The following is a 23,051-nucleotide window of genomic DNA, read 5'->3' on the forward strand; positions in this document are numbered from 1 at the left end:
TGTCATGTCAGCCCTAGCAAAGTAATACAAACAGCAACTGTTTTTAAGAGTTCTCAAACTTGCAACTTGTAATTACATTTTCAGCTTAAACTTTTCAAAAGGAGGTAAGCATTTTTTTTTTTACTCTTCAGCAGAAACACCCCCACCACTATGCAATGCTTTCAAATTGGTCTTAGTAGCTTTCAGAACAACATAGAAGTACCTCAATCCTGTGTACAGACATTCAAGATCACAATCCTAACAGTTGGCAGGACAGAACCCCTAGGGGCAACACTGAGTACTGAGTAATGCCAAAGAGTCCTGGGTTCTAGTCCAGATTCTGCAATTAACTGTCATGTGGCCTTGGGCCGGTCACTTCCTTCTCTGCACTGCTGATCTTTAAAAAGTGTAAACTGAACTAGGTGGTCTCTTAGATCCATTTATTTCCAAACTACATGACTCAGGGATGGTTGTAAGCCCTCTACTGTGTAAATGAGCATTTCACAGAAAAGCAAGTTTAAAACCTCATTTGGCCATAGTGTTATTTTATCTTTTGTTGATAAAAATGTCTGCAATGCTGGAAAAAAAAAAGTAATTACATTTACGGATACAAGAGATTTTACAGGCTAGCCAGCAAAGATCAATAGTGGTTACCTAATTTCCTATTCCATTAAAAATAAATTCCCACTTCCAAAAGATCCTTAGTAAAAGATTAAAGAAAACTCCTACAATCCAATAGGTCTTTAAAGAACACAGAAATAATACTTTTGTCTAAGCAAAAGCAATATATAGGCAGCTGTAGCTGTGTTACCTTTTAACTAAAAGCAACACAAATTTGGTCTGGAATGACACCTCATGTTTCAAGTATGTATACTAATCCCACAGGAAGCCAAAAACCGAACTGGAAAAAGTGTTCCAACTTTTGTTTGGCAATCGCATTTATATGAAGAGTTGTGCGTGTTAGACACTTACACAGAAAGGTGGAGAAAGGGAGAGAGGAGAGAGAAAGAGAACTCATGCAAGTGTGCCAATATGCTTGTGCTACAGGGAGAGGGCCATAGAAGTTGCTGCATTGTAGGACTATTAGAAAAGCACTATGCCCCTCATTATTAAAAATCATTCCTTAATTAAGAGAGAGGTGGTTAGCAGACTTAGGGTTTCATCAGTTTTTAAAGTTGTATGAATATGTGCTTGCTATGATCCCTAACTATGACAAGTTTAGATGGATGGCTATGAAAAAGAAAAGAAAATATGACATCATTAGAATTACAAGTAAGACAAGAAGAAACCCAAAGTACAGACACAAGAACACAGAAAAATTTTAAGAGAGTACAGATGTCATGACATTTATTAAAAGGCATGCTACAATGCTATACTTGTTAGGAAAAGAGATTAGAGATACCAAGTAATTGTCAGCAAATATACAAACTGAACGAAAATGGAATATACTGTAGTGTACAGAAGCTTGAATTAACCATGCACTACGCATTTAGAAAATATGTTTTTTAATATTTTATCTTCTCTTTGCATTTATAACATAATTCACTTAATCACAGAATCCTCTTCTTCCAACACCACAAACTGTGTTACAAATGAAAGCTGGTACTGCTGCTTATCAAAATATACAAGACAATTGATGTTTTATATAAAACCACTTTATATGTTAACTTGTTCCCAAAAACCTTTTTTTTTTTCTTTTTTGGCCTGGTTAAAAAAAATGTTGTTACAAATATTTACAGCATCTTCTTCTGTTAGATGAACATTCTTATAAACTGAAAAAGGGAATTTTATGAACAGACCACATAAAACACAAGACAATGTCAGAGGCTCCTAGCTGTGCTATTTTTTTTTTTTTTCTTAAATACAGTACTGAAAATGCCCATCAAACCCTTGTCATCCTAATCCATTCTGTTCACATTTATACTCCCATTTTCTCTAAGTAGTCTATTCACCAATAGGAAGTAGAAAGTAAAGGCCGCTTTGCGCTGGGTCTTCTTGCAGAAAGGAGCTTGGGAAAAAATGCTTAATGAGAGGAGTTAAAACCAGAACAGTTAAGTCTTTGGTCAGAGCAATGAGGTGACATTTTGATGCAAAACTTTGCTTGGTCAGCAATCTATAATTAGTACTTTCTGGATATGGGATGAATTTTTAAAAGATCTGGTTAACAATGGTAAGGGGGGAAAAGGCCAGAGCATGTTTTGTTTTTTAAATGACATCAAAAATATCTATTTAAATATTTGTTAATACAACTACTACATAGATTCAAAAACTGAAAATAACAACAACAAAAACAAAATCTGTTTACAGTGCTGACTTAAGCTTGCTATAAGCAGCTTTCGATCATGACTATTATCACCAAGGTCACTGGACCAGACAAATATCCCTGTTTTCTGGAACATATGCCTCAGGTTACAAAAACAAAAATGACGACCACAGAGATTTAGAGCGGCTCATTCTTGGACCTGCACAATGCTATATAATGAATATCATGTGATAAAGGCAGAAGTGTAACTGAAACCTCATTTCTACAGTTACAATTCTTTGCTTGTATGAATAGTCTGTGAGATAACATTCTTTTAAAACTTTATAGTACATATTTCCTGAAAACCAGAATACTGATAACTACCTTAGTCTCAAATAGGAAGAAAAGGTCAATTAAGACTACTGAAGAAGGCACATAAACTTTGGTCCTGTTTTGTTTTCTTCCCTCTATAAAACCCCCCACTAATATTTTAGTAATTTTCTACTCTTTAAACCATTCATAAATGTTAGAATTTGCTGTGAAAAAAGACTGCAAATAGTCTTGTAGATAACAACACAGCTCTTTTGAAGGACAGCTGAGTTCTATTTTCTTTAAAGGAAAACTTCTGTGCAATCTAAATTGTATTTTTTAAGCACAATAATAGAATATTTTAAGTCTGGCAGTTTTATTCTTGTTAATGACTGATCAAGACGAAAGGCTAAGAAAAATGCTTTTACGCATAGTCATGCTGTCTTTTTGGTTTAAAAATAGCAGTACACATTAGGTTTTCTAAGAGATAGATTGATAGTTTGGCAAACTTAGGGTTTTTAAGTGACTCAAGGGGGGGAAAAAACACATACTTTTGAGCTTGTCACCTTCTGCCCAAAAATATTTAGTGGGACCAGAAATTACATGATAATATATTCATTATATAAATTCCACTGCCTAATGACATTTATGAGAGTTATCTCTTTATCATCTGAAGCAGAACCAATGATCACCATCCTAGGTGGAGCCAAATAAGACATTGCTCCCTTAAGGAATTAGGCAGGCAGAAATTAAGTCTTTAAAAATTGTGAGATCTGCAACTTTTAACTACAGAATAAGAAACATTACTAAAAATAACATCATAATATTTACTTTTAAAGACTATATGGCATTCTATTGGAGCTACTGGGGAATTCTGATATTCTTCAGTAAGTTATTGATTAAGATATTAAGATACTGGGTCATTTTTCTATTTGTATCTCACACAAAACACATTTTACTGCTATGCAAGTTATTTAAATCTCAAACTTTTTGGCATACATTGCTATTGCTGAACGTGTACTGCTATTTTTTGAAGACCTGAATATATATACTTTGTGTACAAGTCAAGACACCTCCAAAAGTGATTAAGACAATAGTCCTTAAAATAAAGTAAATAAACTTAAAAATAGGATACTATGACAGCTCAACAGTGAAAATAAACATTGCTTAGAAGATACTGAATAAATGTATGCCAAAACAAAAGTATGAAGATCTAGTTTCTCCACTACCCTGATTATCTTTAAATCTCTCTACAGAAACTATGCCAACAAATACTGTAGACCTCTATAATTCAAATAGTAAATAACTCAATATGGGCAATATCCATGCACTACAGCTAATTTCAGACACAAATTGAAGATTTCAAACATACTGTTTTAGACAAGAATATCTCACTTTTCCAAATCTTAATTTGATTTTGTCAATAAATTAAAATGTATGTAATGTGTATATGTATGTACATTAGAAGAGTGCATGTATATGTATACATACTTACCTACACACACAAACACACACACACACAAACACACACACACACACACACACACACACACACACACACATCCCTGAAAAAGATTCAAATGTTCTCTCTCAGATTTAAAGGCCATTCCCTACTTCAAAATTAACATTCAACACTATTACTATCTCCTTTCTGCTACACTGACACTAAATGTTATGAGAATCATGAATTAAAATTACACAGTAATTCCTAACTCAAAGCAAACAAAATAATCCAATAAATGTGACACTGAAAATTATAATAGTGCCTGTATGGAAGGAAAAAAGAAGCAAATTTGGGGAGATTTCTCAAAAAAAAAAAAAAAAAAAAAAAAAGAAGTTTTTTTTTTTCCTCTCCCCTCTTACCAGAGGGGTAAAAATGTGTAAACACACATTTTGTAAAGTGAAAAAAATAAAAACTATATAGCTAATTATTACTATCTATTCAGCCAATGCTAAAATGGATTCATTTGAAATGAATCTCAATTTAGTGGCCTCCTTCCTAGTCTATCAGATACCTGCTCCTCAGTGTGAAGTGAATTCTGTTTTTTATAACCTATAGTATCTTTTGTAGTCTCCAATTTTCTGTAAAATTTCTTTTGTAAAAATCTTCCAACATTCGAATTAATGGCTGCAATATAGTAAAGAAGTTGAGATATTCTTTTTAAAGGTGAGATGAGCTACTCTGAGAATCTGAAAAGTGTAAAAGGGATGGACAAAAATGACCCCTATGACAAATTCTGCTTTAAAAAAATCTAATCAAGCATTGAAAAAATAATGAACAAATGCAAAGTTTCTTATTAAAAAGAAATAATTTTACATTATAGAATCACTGAAGTAACATTAAAATGCATTCTTACACTCAACCCAAAAGAGAAAGGGACAGAGTATGAGAAAGGACCCACCTTCTCATACCCCATATAATGTGGACACTTAGTAATAAAGTTACATTAACAAAGAAAAGCATCACACTGTACTGAGAAAAAACAAGTAATCCTGAGACAAATTCTAATGGGTGATAAAGGTTAGACAAGATTCAGAAACTGAAATTGTATTTTATAGTCCCAAACTGGTATGCTATAACTGGCAATGACCGCTACTGGTCACAAAGTGAAGAGGCCTACAGGTGTGCAACTGAGTTATTCCCCAAACCATTCACCCTTCCCCACCCCATCTCTGCACCAAAGCACCAAAAATTTGAATAAAAACTATTACTTATTGAAAACCACTTAAAATTGCAATGAAAAAACTTTAAAATCCTTACCAAAACAGGGAAAGAAAAAACGAAATGCTCACCAAGCCCACAATATAGCTTTCAAGATACTTAGATAAAATTCTAACCTATTGTATCATAAGCACATAATAAGGCACATAATAAGAAATTAAGTAAATACACAGTAATTCTGAATAAGTATTAGAGATTATAGTGGTACAAAAAACCCTTGAGATTAATTTTTTTCTAAAAGAAGACCTTACCAAAAATAACTTTTAAAAAATCTGTCAAACCATATGATAGACCTGAATATTTTCCTTGTAAACTTTTTTTTCTGAAAACAATTATAAAAAAGTAGTTTATAAGTAGGATTATTTTTCTTTTTAAATTTTCGAAGATCATATTACTCGGCAAATAGTATCATTTTGAAAATTAAACCATGATTTTTCCTCATAAAATTACTATTTCTTTTGACACCTTAACAGATCTTGGATTCCACTTAATTTCCTTTGGGGACAACTGAGACACTTCATTTCTCCAAATAGTCTTAAAAAATTAAAGATATGTATTCTTCAAAGGAGTGTCTTACAGTGAAAAAAAGAAACAATTGAAAGAAAATGTGCAAGTTTATAAATTTTCTTCCAATACAACCCAATTTGTTTATGTATAATACCTATCAATATATGCCTAACAACCGATATAATTTAGAAGTGAACATAATTTCCTATAGGGGTCGAACTTCTGAATCATAAAGTTAAAAACTTTGTTGTAAGTAATTTTAAAAGCCTGTATGTTTAAATTTTTCCAAAGTACAAAGGAGTTTAGAAATGTTGTATAAGGCTGATCTGGACCCAAACTAAAAGAAAGACTGTCCTCTTGAAATCCAATTTAATACAGGGAATTAAATTATTAAAAAAATTCTTTTCCTGATTTTTTTTTCCTGAAGGTTATTTTCATAGACACTAAGGTACAAAGGAAAAAACGAACCTTTGATCACATACTGGCAAGGGGGAAAAATGGAAAAAAAGAACGTCCCTTAATTTTCTGAATATACTTGGATATCAAACTCAGAGTTATTTTTGTGAAAGAGGCAGAATTGGTCTTGAGTTGCTTCAGTCTATGTCTGAAGGTTTTACTGAAATTATGGTCCAGTCTTAGGAGAAAAATTCACAGAAAAATCAGATTGTAGATTTTGAGAAGGAAACTCTGAGGTGATGATTTTCTCCAAGGTCATGGTTATGAAGTTCAATGAGGGCCTGGATTGCTTCTTCCACAGATCCCAACTGAATGAGTGCCATTTTGCGATCTTTCCTGAAAATAATGGAAGAAATATAAAAAGTATGTAGAATTAATTTTACCCACAAATCTCCCCAACCCTAGAAGACTTCATTGAACTACCTTTAAAATTTGCACACCACTTAAAATAATGTATTTCTTGAAAGCATGGACTTACTGAAAGAATTTAAAAGCCTTCACTGAACATCCAGCTTCTGTGAAAAGGTTCTTCAGATCATCCACTGTAACAGAAGGGCTGTGAAAACATCACAGAGAGTGTCAACTATCTTAGCCCCAGTTCTCAAATGAACCAAAGATTAATTTTCAACTGTCAAATCTTCAGAATATCTCACATTTCTAAGACAATAAAGCCCTGAAAGGGCTTTTGGAACTGCCCTGAAAGATGTTCAAAGTTGACACATACATGTTCTAAAACAATGTACTTTGGTCTAAAATCTTTTGCATAAAATACGGGCAGGTATTGGGGCACCTGGGTGGCTCAGTCAGTTAAGCATCTGACTTCAGCTCAGGTCATGATATCATGGTTCATGGGCTCAAGCCCTGCGTCAGACTCTGTGCTGACAGCTCAGAGCCTGAAGCCTGCTTCAGACTCTGTCTCCCTCTCTCTCTGCCACTCCCCTGCTTGTGCTCTCTCTCTCTCAAAAATAAACGTTAAAAAATTTTTTTAAAACACGGGCAGGTATTTAAAGAACAAGAAAATCTATCTGTATTTCTTTTAAAGCGATAATTACCCATACCACTGGCTTCAGTAATTAATGTTAATGGTATTTCCAAAACTACTTCTAGTGTTTCCAAAATTACTTCCCAGTTCTGACTTGTTGGCTCTTGACCAGATATCTACATTTTTAATGGCTTTTAGGGTAATTCTGAATACATGTATGTGGGAGTCAGGCTCTAAGATGCTTCCCCCTCCCCTCACTACTATTGCCTCCTAGTATTCAAGGCCTTTAGATACTCCTCTTCCATAAGGAAGAGATGTCCTCTGTAACCTTTAGGGTACCATAGAAACAATATGTTTGACTTCTTCTTCTTTTTTTTTTTAACGTATATTCATTAAAAAAAAAAATTTTTTTTTTTAACGTTTATTTATTTTTGAGACAGAGAGAGACAAAGCATGAACGGGGGAGGGGCAGAGAGAGAGGGAGACACAGAATCGGAAGCAGGCTCCAGGCTCTGAGCCATCAGCCCAGAGCCCGGCGCGGGGCTCGAACTCACGGACCGCGAGATCGTGACCTGGCTGAAGTCGGACGCTCAACCGACTGAGCCACCCAGGCGCCCCTCATTTTTGAGAGGCAGAGACAGAGCATGAGTGGAGGAGGGCCAGACAGAGAGGGAGACACAGTATCCAAAGCAGGCTCCAGGCTCTGAGCTGTCAGCACAGAGCCTGACGCTGGGCTCGAACTCACCGACTGAGAGATCATGACCTGAGCTGAAGACGGACATTTAACCAACAGAGCCACCCAGGGGTCCTGACGTGTTAGACTTCTAAGGCTAAGAGACATTGCAATTCCCACCCTGCCCTCCCTTGAATCATCAGCTCTGGAAGAAACCAGCTACTCTTTCAGAGGGATGTTCAAACACCCATATGGAGAAGTCTTTTGTGGCAAGGAACTGAGGCTGCCTGTCAACAACTAGATTCATAACTAAGTGAGCCACCTTGGAAGTGGATCCTGTAGCCCCAGTTAAAACTTCAAATTTTTGAGACACTCTAAGTTAAAACTAACCAGCTAAGCCACTCTGTATTCCTGAATCACAGTAACAGTATCAGCTAATAAACATTTTAGATAACTAATATAGTGGCCTATCACATGAGAGTCAACTGACTAAATTATTCCAACATAGCAGTTGTCCTATTCACTAATTTCTTATGAGATGATGTAACTGCCATACTGTCTTAAGAACACTGTATCTCATCTCATAACTGCCAGTAAGGATGGTGCAGGAGGACAATGATTGGTTCTGCATGGAGACAGATCTGAGTTCACATTCTATTTCTCATTCATTTGGTGTATGACCTTGAGTAAGGTACTACACCTGAGTTTCACTGATAAAATGAAACAAATGACTTTATTTCAAAGGTTTTTAGGTATGAATTAACAGAGAAAGAAAGAAAGAACAGTGGTTACCAAGGACTGGAAAGTAGAGAGAAATGGGGAATTACTCTTAATGGGTACAGAGTTTCAATTTGGGATAATGACAAGAAACTGGAGATGGACAGAGGTGATGGTTGTACAATCTGAATGTACTTAATGTGAATGCACACCAAACTGCACATTCAAAAATGGTTAAAATGGGGGCACCTTAGTGGCTCAGTCAATTAAGCATCTGACTGGCTCAAGTCATGATCTCCTGGTCTGTGAGTTCAAACCCTGAATCAGGCTCTCTGGTGTCAGTGCAGAGCCTGCTTTGGATTCTCTGTCCCCCTCTCTCTGTCCCTCCCCTGCTCTTGTGCACACTATCTCTCAAAAATGAATAAACATTTTTTTAAAAGGTTATTATATGGAGATTAAATGAGGTAACAAATGTAAATTGCCAGCACGGTGCCCAGAACTTGGTAGATGGTTCAGTAAATATTAATGTCCTCTCCCTCTTCTGCCTACACATCCTATGTAGGCTGCAACCTGAGACCAGCCCCTAGATAATGTATTTAAGAAGGTAATAATGACAAGAGCCTGCTCTGGTATCCAAATATGTTGTCACTCTGTCTCCATAATGATGAGCTGCTACATTTCTAGATCCACATAACCTAGAGATTTTTTAAGGGACTCCTTCAGTTTCTTAGCTGGCATGAGATTTGAGCCATTGTCCAATTCAGATTCAAGGTTCCTTCAGGTAGCCTACCCAGAGACTAGCTGGCAGCCTGAGCACTCAACATTATTTTGGGTGATTACTTTCTATTCCTATTCATCCCCATTCTCAGTCTCAATAATGTTCTAGAACTTTTTTACCCTTCTCCATTCCCTCAAGTCTTTAAATTTCTACACACATGGCCATACACAATGCCACTCTTTCCAAAGTTTATTCTCTTTTCATGTATTAGATTAAGTTACATACAACTGCCATCTTCATATGTGCTTAGAGTGCAGAGCCTGCTTGGGATTCTCTCTCTCCCTTGCTCTCTGCTCCTTCCCCACTCAGCTGTCTCTGTCTCAAAAATAAATAAATAAACTTAAAAAAAAAAAAAGATGATGACTAAAGAACAAGTCTCCTACAACACTGGTTAAAATGGAGTAGTCACAATAAAGTAATTTTTAGCTTTTGTAAACATTTAAAAAATTACTTATTTTATTTTTGAGAGAAAGACCACAGGAATGGAGAAGGGATGGAGAGAGGGACACAGAGGATCCAAGGAGCTGAAGCGGGCTCTATGCTGATAGCAGCGAACCTGATGCAGGGCTTGAACTCACAAACTGTGAGATCGCGACCTGAGCCAAAGTTGGACACTCAACTGACTGAGCCACCCAGGCACCCCTATTTTTTTAAAAGCTTATTTTTTATTTTGAGAAAGAGAGAGAGAGAGAGAGAGAGAGAGAGAGAGAGAGAGAGGAAATGCGCACATGCATGAGGTGCGGGGGTGGAGTGGGCAGAGAGAGGGAGAGAGAATCCCAAGCAGGCTCTGTGCTGTCATTGTGGAGCCTGGTGCGGGGCTCAAACTCACAAACCCTGACTTCCACGATGTGAGTCAAAAGTTAAGAGTCCAAATGCTTAACTGACTGAGCCACCCATGTGCCCCAGAGTAATTAACATATACATGGTTTTGTAACTTGTAGATAAAGAATAGAAAATTCATTTTTACCATATTCTTAGACACATAAATTATTTGAGTTTGTTATGTTAATTCTTTACTTCTATACAAAGGGATGAACAAGTATGTACCAATGGAATATTTCTGCATAAACTTATTTTTATGCCCTTTTATAACTGAAAGGTAACTAGTTGCTAATTCTCCATTTGGAAAGAAACTTATCTTTCACTTTTGGTGTATGACTAGAGATATGACTTAAGACATGATGGTAAATAAGTAATCTTAATAAGAAATTGGTGACTAGGACAACTGCTACGTTACAATAATTTCAGAGTTTCTACCTCTCCCAAACCATATACTGTAGACTATTAATCATCTAAATGAATAATAATTAATTAGGTACATACGGGATGTTGGAAAGATGCAGAGTGGCTGATGGTGGAAAAATATTCTGGAAGTTTTTAGAGCCAGGTTTTTTAAAGCGATGCAAAGGACTATTGCTAAAATCCTTAGTCAGACCTTGGTCTTCTTGTCCCTCTCGGGGAAGCTGAACTGCCTGATGTTTGGACAGTGTAGCACGAAGCACTTTTCCGTAAAGTCTCTGCCCACTCAGGTGGTTCATGGCTAGTGCATAGAAGAAAATTAAGAAAAGTTTGGGTATTAAGATAAAGTTCTTGTAAAATTTGTCTAAATTATCATTAAATTCTTTTATTTAATCACTTAAAATTATATTGCCAGTTCTGGGTGTTATAATAGTTTTAAATTCAAAAACTCTTACATATAGAAATGTATTAAATGACTTTACTATGATGAAAGAGAAGCAATTAAACAAAAAATAACTATCTTTCTAGCAGAGTGCTAGAAAGTTCCATAGTGCACAGAACAAGTGCTCAGGAAATGGTTATTGAATAAAGTGTTTTAATCTCAAGCAACACATTGTTTTTTGTTTTTAAAAGCAGACTCCATGCCCAAAGTGACTTGAACTCATAACCCTGAGATCAAGAGTTGCATGCTCTACCGACTGAGCCAGGCAGCACCCCTGGCAACACATTCTTTTAATAAAAAAATCTGAGTAGTAATATTTTAAGAGCCACTGTAACTATGAACTATAAGGCCATGGAATGCAACTTTCTTACACCATTATTATGAAGTCTGCTCAAACTTTTAAGCCATGAAACAGTTACAGAAAACTTAATTTGGAAGAAAAACAAATAAATAAACAAAATTAAATGAAACAAAAAAAAGTCACATTTATTAGTTTATACTTAATGGAAAAAACCTAGAGTTTATAAAGGTCCAAACATCAACAATATGTTAAAGTAGATAAACGAACTTCAGACTTCAAAGAGCAATAATTATTTTTTAACCTTTTTTTTTTTTTTCCCCTGAAAGAGAGTTCGAGCCTGAAAGGGACAAGGGCAGAGAGAGGCAGAGAGAGTCCCAAGCAGGCTGTATGGCCAGCACAGAGCCCGATGTGGGGCTCGATCTCACAACTGTGAGATCATGACCTCAGCCGAAATCAAGAGTCAGACGCCTAACCCACTGAGCCACCCAGGTGCCCCTTTTTTTAATCTTAAACCAGAAGTAGGCTCAAATAATAATGAAGACATCTGCATAAGGTACCCTTCAGTAAAATGATAGCCCTACCACCTAGAAATTTATTTTATAGGCAAATTCACATACAAAAGGAGGAGGCTTTCATTACTACTATTAACCATAGTACCTAGCTGAGCTTGACTTGCATCTGCCATCTGAACCAAGGCATTTTCTTTCTTATTAAACATAATCTTCACTCGATGTACATCACCATATACTCCTAATGGAAAAGACAAAACAAAACCTTAATTAAACAAAAAAAATGCCTGTTTAATGTTCAATTTTACTCATACATTTAAAGAAGGCTTCTTTTCTCATATACATATTCTCTGGGCAATTCCACACATGTGCTCCCAAATTAACAAATTTGCCTTCTATGTTCTAGATCTATTAATGTACTCAACCCTTTTCACTTGGATGTCCCATAAACACTTCAAATTTAGTATGTCCCAAACGGATTCATTTCCCCTTTTCTCTCCCCGCTTCCAGTGTTCACCAACTCTACCGATATATATTATCATCATTCATGTATTTGCTCCAGTCAGACACCTTGGACTCATCTTTTAACTGCTCCCTTTCCCTTCCATTTAGTCAATCACCCAATCACCAGCATCCATTGATTTTATGGCCTAAATATCTCTTATATTTGTCCACTTCTCCCCATCCTCACCACCATCAAAGCTACCATTATCGTTTCACATCTAAACTACCGTAACAGCCTCCCAAATGACCTCAATACAACCAATTTTTCTGTATTAGTCTTCCCCAAAGTGGATCTAATATTCCAAAGGACTGGTAAAATGATTGGGGTGTAGGGGGAAAATAGTCAAACTCCTATTTATACTGAGTTGATTATGTAAGCTAATATGAAAAACTATATTTTACTAATTTTTTAATATATGCATGAAATTATAGGCAGAAATTTCTACAATAGGAAAAATATTGTTTTTTTAAAATTCAATATATCAAAATAGATTGCAGTTTACATGCTAGAGGGTATCACCAATATAATAAAAATAAGACCCTTAAATATCAGTAGCACCATAACCACACTTTGTTATGTGACAAAAAGAATGACTATGAGTATCTTCAAGGGACACAAAAGGAGTGCTGGTTATCCAGTGGGCAAGCACCTAACAGCAACTAAAGTCAGAGATGAATGGTACTTTTAAAAAAGACAAGTATTCTGAATTCCAAATTAGCTGTCCTTCTCAGAAGTGACAAGTGGCTGAAATAGACATTAAAAAAATAATACATACAATTTGTTCTTCAAGTTGAGGGTGATATTTTTTTACACGAGTAAGAAATTAACTACTTTTAGAAAGAAATGTACATTAGTTATTAAAGAGACATGTGAAAATTTATCATTAATACATAATTTTGTTACTGAAAATTACATGAATGTGTCATGAATAAAAACTTTACTTTTTTATGAACTACAAATGAGTATGAAGAATCTCTGTGGGATGATAGAAATGTTCAAAACTGGATGTAGTAATGGCTGCACAATGATGTAAATTTACTAAAAATCAATGATTTATGTACCTAAAGCAGGTGAACTATATGGTTATAAATTATACCTCAAAAAGATCGTCTAAAAACCTATTATCCACTCAAAAATTTGAAACAAGTTTCTAGCCCATTAAAACTTCCAAATAAAGAGTACCATTTGTTAACCCCATTTGTTAAAAAAATATTCTAATGCAGCAGTTGTCAACATCAGCTGATTTATTTAACAAGAGGAAAAAATGGAACTTTTCTAGGTAAAGTACAATGAAAACGAGTGGATTAGACTGAAAAATTACTATATCATGAGGTACAGTGACAATGAAACATTTCCACTTAAATTGCTTATCTTTATGAGCTATCATTTCCAGTTATGACAACCTTTAAGATCAAGCACTAAAATAAAGTAAACTTGGAATCAAAGCTGAGACTACAGATTCAAAATGGAAAAGATTTTAAATAATGAAACATATTAAATAATATTTCTCACTAAATGTTAGGAAGTTTTTTACTAAGTTTCACCGTTAATAAAAATCTGTAAAATACTGACTACTTATTTCGTTGTTCTTATATTTCTATTTGTGCATATTATACTATACATAATGAGTACAGTAAAAGGTGGATAAAGTTTATAAATAATCATACATAAATTAGGAGTACATGCTAACAGTTTTTTTTTTTTTTGAACTAAGAGAGGAACACTATTAGAAGGTCTGGAGACTATTTTCATTTTATTTTTTAATGTTTATTTATTTTTGAGAGAGACAGAGACAGAATGTGAGGGGGTTAGGGGCAGAGAAAGAGAGGGAGACACAGAATCCAAAGCAGGCTCCAGGCTCTGAGCTGTCAGCACAGAGCCCTATGTGGGGCTGGAACTCACAAGCTGTGAGACCATGACCTGAGCTAAAGTTGGACGCTCAGCTGACTGAGTCACCCAGGCGCCCCTGGAGACTATTTTTAAAACCTGAATCTCATTATGCCTCTTCTCTGCTTAAAACTATTCAACGGTTTCCCACTGTTCTTAGGTTAAAAATCCAGCTCCTTAATTTAGTTACAAAGCTCTTCCTGACCATGTCCGTATTCATCTGTTCAGCTTCAACACTTTCCAGCGGGAAGTGGCTTCCTTCACTTCCATGTTCCAGGAGCTCTCTCACGCATTGCTAGCATCTGGGAAAGCACATCTGCCCTTCCTTTCTGCCTGGCTAATGCTTACTCATTTTTCACAAGTCAGCTTAACTATCATTTCTATTGGTACACCACCTTTGATTCTCTCAGCTAGGTTAGGTCTCCTAAGTACACGTTCCTATTACAATCTCTATTTCCCGTTTCATAAAACTTTATTGTAATTACTAAGTCTTACTTATTTCCTTCTCTATCTTCAGTGTCAAACACACTATTTATCAGCACATAGAGACAATCGATAAATATTACTGAATGACGAAACATGTTTAATCCACATTACAGACATTAAAAACAGCAAAAAAGAACTTACCAAATAGGATAAAAAGCCCATGTGGTGTGATAAGCTGTTTGAAAAGGATAACACAAAATATAAGTGTCTAAGTAAAACAATTAAAGTAAGTTTACTTATAAAAACAGCAGCTGACTTTGTTTAAAGCACTGATTTTATATGCTTCTTCTATATATACTAGTGATGAATTTTAATAAAAATCCTTGAAACAAACTTAAACATTTTAATTTGAATATAACCCTAGACCAGAAGCTATGATACCTCCTCCTGAAAAGAGTAAAATTATAAAATAATTTTCAACTCACATCCGGATTGAGATTGGTGACAAGCAGAACAGAATTTCCTGGTACACCACTAGTCCCAGGAATGGCCATCCTTCCAGTGACAGCAGAGGAGGTGATTGTGAGAGGGCCCAGAGCTCCAGGAACAGCTGGGACTGATATACCTTTTTAAAACATCAAAAGCATTTCATATACTGGTTATCTAGGGAATTACAACACTGGATATAACTTAAGTAAATAAATGAAGATGAAAGCAAAAATATAGAAGAAAATAAGTCAAAGCTACCATAAAAATATCAAAGGCCAGTTAGCCTAGAAGTCAAGATCCTTATTCTTTGACATCATCAGTCAGTACTCTGTTATTTATAATACAGAATTTTGCAGAGCAACTGAATTCACTGGTCTTAAAAGTCGTTAGAGGATCTATCAACTGTTAAGTGCTCCATTTCTTCAAAGATATTTTAGCACATCCCTATAAGGTAGATGTATTTTTTCATTTGGCTTTTACCACAAAATTATATATATAAAAAAAAAAGCCCTTCAGCAAAAGTCATATTTGTGACTAGGAAGTATTACATGTCCTAAAAGTGGACTGTGGCAATGGCTGTTCAACTCTGTAAATTCACTAAAAATCACTGGACTGTATACCAGGCATTCAGAATACATAACATTCTGTATAAGAGAAGTATTTTGTGGGAAAAAAAAAAAACCTGTAACCTTGTAAAGTGCTATATAAATATTATAACCATCAATAATTGATTTATAGAGTTCAGTATTCTTCTGTAGTGAGAATTTTCAGAGCTCTCTATTCCCCTAGATAGTCCAGAACTATTTCAAGTTTGGTAATACTGGAATATTGACACTATATACTATGCCTAAAATAGCATTTTACTTTTCAGAAGGTCCTACTATTTGTGTTCTCAGCTTAAAAATTATCTAAGGCAAAATCTCTAGTTTATGTAAAATAAACCAGTTCCTTAATGGTATTTCTTGATTCTTTAAGCTCAAAGTTCCTTATAATACAGTCTGGTCACTTTCCCACAAATCACATAATTAAACAATATAGTTTACATTCAGACTATTCTGCTTGACTATCCAATGAGGTCATTATGACCATCATCCTCCTGAGTTTTAAAACTCTGCAGACCACTTTCTCAGGCTGGATATTTTTCCCATGAAATCGATATTCAATGGGTCCTTTACATGGCCTCTTCCCATGCCCCTCCAATCCAACGCTGCAACTTCTGAATAACCTGTGTAGGTTTATTACATATCACCAGTAGTACAATGTAGCTATATGGTACGGTGTGTAGTATGTTATGTATGTATGCGGTGTGTGTGTATGTGTGTGTGTACGTATCTACCCTCTACTGAAGCTTAAGTCTTATCAACTCAGGAGTCTCCTAAATGCATTTTTTTCCCTCGTCCTTAATATCTGTGGTGATTTACACATAGTGTGTGTCAAAAAGAAATATCAAGGGGCCCCTGGGTAGCTCAGTCGGTTAAGCATACTTCGGCTCAGGCCATGATATCACGATTCGTGTTTTGGAGCACCGTGTCAGGCTCTGTGCTGACAGCTCAGAGCCTGGAGCCTGCTTCAGATTCTGTGTCTTCCCCTCTTTCTTCCCCCTCCCATGCTCATGCTCTGTCTCTGTCTCTCAATAATAAATAAACATTAAAAAATTTAAAAAATATATCTAAGATGAAGGAAACCATATATCACTACTCCCAAATGTTTATCAATTAAACTTTGGGGAGCTTCAAATAAATAAAAATAATATATAATGCCTTCATTTTAATGGAATAGGTAGAATATTCATTTAATTAAACATGTATTAAGATTTCTTAAAACCACCAAAAACATAAAACTTAAATGTCAACCTTATTATGTTTTCTCTTTTAGTCAACTTCATCCTCTCTATCAAAGATAGTAGTTAAAATTCCCAAGATTAGAGGGGCAGAATATGAAGATTACTGACAGAAAGGAGTTATGTTGCAATTTAAAATACAGTTATACTCATAAATCAGCGGGAAACTGGAAATGTCATATGTACACTAGGCTTAACATTATGCCACTCTTCTAATCACCAACCATAGTGTTTTCTTTAGGCATTAAAGAGAAAATCATAAAGTAAATTTTTTCTTTTCCTGAACTTATGATCGAATTTATTTTGTTTACTATTTGGAAAAGAGTGAGAGAGTCATTATCAAAGTATTAACCAATTGCTATCTCTTAATTATCTCTATTAGCTAAGAAAATATATATATCTCCTAAAATAAACAGCATGCATACTCTCTATGGTAATCCTCTGAAACCATTAATGATATAAGAAAGGATTTAATATTTAATATTTATTAATTCAGGTATTTACTGACTGCATAGTATGTGTTGAAGGCCATCAAAGGCATTAAGAACCTAAATGTAAATAAGACACAGGTCCATTCAACATGTAATTGATAAGCTTATTAGCAAAGACAGAAGCAGTTCATACATTTCATAGAGTAATCTAAAAGGCAAATGTCAGGCTACTTAATATAGTCAACCTATAGTATATCTGTGTCAATAACAAGTATAAATGATGCAGGACATATAATGGAATTTGGGAACTGAGAATGGAACCACAGGGAATGAGCTGTAAAGACAAGGAAGCTGTGCATCATACAATGAGCCATTCCTATGGTTGATATACATAATGCTTTTATTGTAAATCCTTCAAATATAGTGATGTTTTTCATCTTTTTTTTTTTTTCAACGTTTTTATTTATTTTTGGGACAGAGAGAGACAGAGCATGAACGGGGGAGGGGCAGAGAGAGAGGGAGACACAGAATCGGAAACAGGCTCCAGGCTCTGAGCCGTCAGCCCAGAGCCCGACGCGGGGCTCGAACTCACGGACCGCGAGATCGTGACCTGGCTGAAGTCGGATGCTTAACCGACTGCGCCACCCAGGCGCCCCTGATGTTTTTCATCTTGATAAGCTCTTAGAACATACAGATCACTAAAAAACTGTTTCAAATTCAACTTTAAAGAGTCACCTGTAGCTTGATGAAATCCAATGGCTGGGGCAAATCCAGCAGCCCCTGCATATGGTGAAGAAATTATACCTGGTGCACCTAATGGGGAAGAAAAGCTAAAGTAAATATCCTACCTTCTATAGATATGGTTATCAAAGCAATAAAAAAAAGTTTTATGATGGTATACTATTGATAAAGAGATACTGTTATGGAATAAAGATTTGTTCAAAAGGTGATACCTAAGGTGTAAGAGCCTCTGCCCCTTCCAGAGCCTAACCTCTTTCACCTGGGCTCAAGGTTCAAGAGTACAGCTTAGCTGTTATTTAGTTTTGAGTTACTAGTTACTTCACTTTCATTTATTTTGTTTTGTTACTTAGGCTGAGATTCATGCCCTTATTTAGAGCACTATTTCTATGTAAAAATTTCTATGTCAAATACTTACCAAAATGTACTATACCTAGATGGTACGGTGGTGATGAAAATATGAAATAAAAATCCTTACTTTTGAAAGGCTTACAAACTACAATTGTATGAATTATACTGAAGATCTAATGGTTTAAACACAAATGTACTGCAAGTGGTCTAAGAAGGAAATGCAGAGGATTCACTGTGATTGTTTGGAGGTGTCTCAGGAAGTAAAACTTGAGCTAGACATTATGTAATTGAAAAGCACAGTGCCTACTGCATACCAGATGCTAAACAAATGCTGGTATTATTTCCTTTCTTTCCAGAAGCCTGGGGACTGTGACCATCAAGAAAAACAGGAGTTAGTTCCAATAGAGAAGTCAATACTAGTCGCAAGACAATGTGATTTCGGACATGTCAAGGTTGAGGTGATGGTAAGACACAAGTGGAAATGAGAAGGCATACTTAGTAAAAGTAAGACACAGATCTGTAAATCATCTATGTAGAAATAAACGTGAAAGCCATATGAAAAAAAGTTACACTTTTTTAAAAAGACAAAAGACAAAAAATGGAAGAGAGTATTAATGGATACTTTAATGGATTCCAAAAATGGAATGGAGTATTAGTACATTTAAGTGACAGAGGAAGAAGATGAACATTCTAAGAAAAAGAGAACAGCCTTAGGAATAGAAAAAAAAAAACAAAACAGAGAATTATAACCCCTCAGGATCTAGAGGAACAGTGTTTAAGTGGGTGGGGGCTCAGGAGAAGTCAAAGAGAGTAAGAAATATAAAAAGTAAAGAGGTTTTAGAGCAATATCAAGAAGTTAGACTTTAAGAGTCAAAGGGAGAGGTTTTTTTCTTTTTAATGATAGGTTGATGAGCATATTTACGGGAAGAAATATGTAGGCTATATTTTCCAGAGGAATTAAAAACTCAAAAAGTTTATTCTCTTCATTAAAAATAGTTAACAGAGTCTGTTAAATATGTAGTTGTGATTTATTAAAATAACTCAAGAAAATATATAGTCATTAAGAGACTTCAGGGATAGAGCTGGCAGGGAGAATTGACAGTACTGACAGAATTAAGTGATGAAGTAAGAGGAACGTAACATCTATTGAGAGCACACTGAGAGTCAAGCATTTTTCTAGTGCTAAGGAAGAACTGTCCTTGTTAAACTTATATTCAAGTAGGTTCAAGACCATACAGAAAAATGATTTAAAAAGATTTTTTAAGTTTATTTATTTATTCTGAGGGAAAGGGAGGGACACAGAGAGAGGGAGAGAGAATCCCAAGGAGGCTCCACACTGCCAGAGCAAAGACTGATGTGGGGCTCAATCGAAGAACTGTGAGATCATGACCTGAGCCAAAATCAAGAGTCGGACAGCAACTGAGCCACCCAGGCGCTCCTAAAATGATTCATTTTTACAACAGAAATAACTGTATTTAAGGCATAAAGACTTAACAAAGAGGCTTCAACATGGATATGAGTAATTATGAAAATCTGTGCTAGAAAGTTAAACATTTGAAGAGATATATAGTAGATTGCATTATTGTTGCCAAGTATTTACCTGCCCCTTCCGTATAACTCTGGCTAGTACTGTGACTTGCACACATCTTTATGCAATTCCCACTGCACTTAATTAGGAGTACACAGCGATATGACATACACCACCTCTCTATAAAGAACCTTCAAGAGCATTAGGGGTTTACATCAGCTCTCCTATTTTTTACTCTCTGGCACCAGAATGCCATGTCTCAAATGTAATGACACTTTTAAACTGGGCACTGGATCACAAATACATGTGAAGGAGTGCTGCAAGAATGGGTTCACAGCTGCATAAATGTCAGGGGTGTGAAAGAAATAAATGTTAATTGCTGTAAGCTACTGAAATTGGGGGGAGGGCAAATGAGGTATTTTTAAAACACAAGAAGACTGGAGCGCCTGGATGGCTCAGTGAGTTAAGTGTCCGACTTCAGCTCAGGTCATGATCTTGCAGTTCGTGGGTTCGAGCCCGGCAGCAGGCTCTCTGCTGGCATTCAGAGCCTGCTTCGGATCCTCTGTCTCCTCTCTCTACCCCACCCCTGTTCACACTCTCTCCCTCTCTCTCTCAAAAATAAACAAACATTTAAAAAAACACACAAAAAGACTAATACAGATGGCTATGGTAGGGGGCTATGAGGTTGCGAGACTAGTAGGTTTTAGAGAAATGAGGAAAAATTTTGAGGTAAGTATCCCAGAATGCTAAATAGCGATAAATAAAAGAATTGGCAAACAATTAACAGGGATAAATTTTAAGTAATTGCTCCCAAGTAAAATATGATTAATAAGAACATTTGTTAAAATTTGACAGAAGAATCATTGATAGTTTCTATAAATAAACATTTCCCCAAATAAGCAGAAACAGAAACATTTTAGCAAAGTAACCTTTAGACAATGGGTTAGTATCTTTATGAAAAGATTATACAAACTTTTATGAAAAAGGCTTAAGAGTTGAGTGACTAACAATTGTTTATATCTGGAAAATGTACCCCTACAACAGCAATTAAGGCAATAAAAATTGTTAACATTTTTACCTGTGAAATCAGTTTATCAATAATATTTATAATAATAAAACCGTAAAGAAACACATTTAATGTCCAAATTGGAGAATGTTTAAATTATGAGTTGCTAGACAAAATACAGAGCCATTTAAATACTACAGAGAGTGTGTACTACAAAAAAAATAATGCTCTGTAATTATTTTTTAAAAATGTGGACCCAGTAGCAGATTAAATAAACAGACCAACCTTCATGCAGAAAATGCCCGAAGAGTGTAAAGATTTTTAAAAAAATCTAACAGCCAACAAGATGATAAAGAATAACGAGGTCAAAAGCCAAGCCCCAAGAAACTGAGCTTTGGTTTTATCAGCCTCATGGGGTAGTAGACAAGATGAAAATTCCAGGATTGGCCCCAGGAAGGAAGTCAATAGATGACCTTTATGGCATTAATCTGGAAGTGTACACCTTAATAACCTACCCTTCTCACCCTCAGACAAGACTGTAAGAAAAAGTGCCTTCATGTCTAGTAGAAAAGGGAGAAAAAAGTTGCTGAAAAGGCCTAACCAAAAGCAAGCTCGGACAATTTGCAGCAGCTCAAATTCACATTTCTTAGGAGTCCAAAATAAAACTAATGAAGTTATGGATTTAGACTGAAATGGTCCCAAACACAGAGCCTTTAATTTTGCAGACAAACAAATTCTCTCTGGAGGAGCACACCACGATCCCAAATAACTCATACAATTAATTCTCTAAGTAAAATGAGTAGCTTATTTTTTTTTATTTAAAAAAAAAAATTTTTTTTTTTTTTAACGTTTATTTATTTTTGAGACAGAGAGAGACAAAGCATGAACGGGGGAGGGTCAGAGAGAGGGAGACACAGAATCTGAAACAGGCTCCAGGCTCTGAGCTGTCAGCTCGCGGGGCTCGAACTCACGGACCCGCGAGATCATGACCCGGGCCGAAGTCGGCCGCTTAACCAACTGAGCCACCCAGGCGCCCCATGAATAGCTCATTTAAAAGAAAGAAAGAAAAACCTAACAGAGACAGACACAGGAATTATCAGATCAAGATTTTATTTATTTTTTTTTCAAACGTTTATTTATTTTTGAGACAGAGAGAGACAGAGCATGAATGGGGGAGGGTCAGAGAGAGGGAGACACAGAATCTGAAACAGGCTCCAGGCTCTGAGCTGTCAGCACAGAGCCTGACGTGGGGCTCGAACTCACGGACCGCAAGATCATGACCTGAGCCGAAGTCGGACGCTTAACCGACCGAGCCACCCAGGCGCCCCTCAGATCAAGATTTTAGATAGTACACTTGAAGAAATAAAAGATATGCCAAAAAATACTGTAGGTCAGAAGACACTTAAAAAGAGCAAAATAAAATTTCTAGAAATGAAAAACACAATTAATGAAATCTAAATTACTGGATGAGCTTAACAACAGATTAGACAAAGTTTCAAAAACTTTGATTTGTGAAATCAAAGGTCCTAAGGAATTATTCAGAATGCATTTTAGAGAGATAAAATAGAAAATATGAAAGTCTGAGACCCTCAGAATAGAGTAAGAGGGTATAACAGGTCAAATCAAAGTTTCAGAGAGTAAGAAAAGAAATTGTGAGAAGGGAAAATATATGAAAAGATAATTTCTGTAACCAATAAAAGGCAATGACCCATCAAATCAAGAAGCTCAAGGAAGCTCCAATTAGAATAAACACATCACAGACACATCACACTGAAACCACAGGGCATCAAAGATGAAGAAAAGGTCTGAAGAATAGCCAGAGAGAAACAAGCAGTAGTTAAATTGACGCAGCTGACTTTCTAAGAGCAACAATGAAAACCAGAACATCATCAAATGATTTAATATACTGAATGAAAAGAAAAAGAAATACATCTGTTGATCTAAAACTCCATAGTAAGCAAAAGCATCTTTTAAAACTGACAACAAAATAAAGA

The 23,051-nt window shown here is 35.6% G+C and overlaps 1 protein-coding gene across 11 annotated transcripts in view; it reads right to left on the reverse strand.

The window, feature by feature from the left end:
• Positions 1–1,467: 1,467 nt before the first annotated feature.
• PTBP3 (polypyrimidine tract binding protein 3) overlaps positions 1,468–23,051 on the reverse strand; it is a 126,833-nt gene continuing 105,249 nt past the window's right edge. For 10 of the 11 annotated variants that reach the window (XM_045043719.1, XM_045043717.1, XM_045043715.1 and 7 more), the window contains 7 exons: positions 18,170–18,247; positions 15,160–15,299; positions 14,876–14,909; positions 12,005–12,097; positions 10,689–10,905; positions 6,694–6,771; positions 1,468–6,551 (listed from right to left, as the gene is read on the reverse strand). In XM_045043719.1, the coding sequence (XP_044899654.1) occupies positions 6,419–6,551; positions 6,694–6,771; positions 10,689–10,905; positions 12,005–12,097; positions 14,876–14,909; positions 15,160–15,299; positions 18,170–18,247 (773 nt within the window). In that variant the 3' untranslated portion in view covers positions 1,468–6,418. The remainder of the gene's footprint in view (positions 6,552–6,693; positions 6,772–10,688; positions 10,906–12,004; positions 12,098–14,875; positions 14,910–15,159; positions 15,300–18,169; positions 18,248–23,051) is intronic. The other variant, XM_045043714.1, reaches the window with a different exon arrangement.

The sequence above is a fragment of the Felis catus genome, chromosome D4 (assembly GCF_018350175.1).
Source record: "Felis catus isolate Fca126 chromosome D4, F.catus_Fca126_mat1.0, whole genome shotgun sequence".
NCBI classification, from domain to species: Eukaryota; Metazoa; Chordata; class Mammalia; order Carnivora; family Felidae; genus Felis; species Felis catus.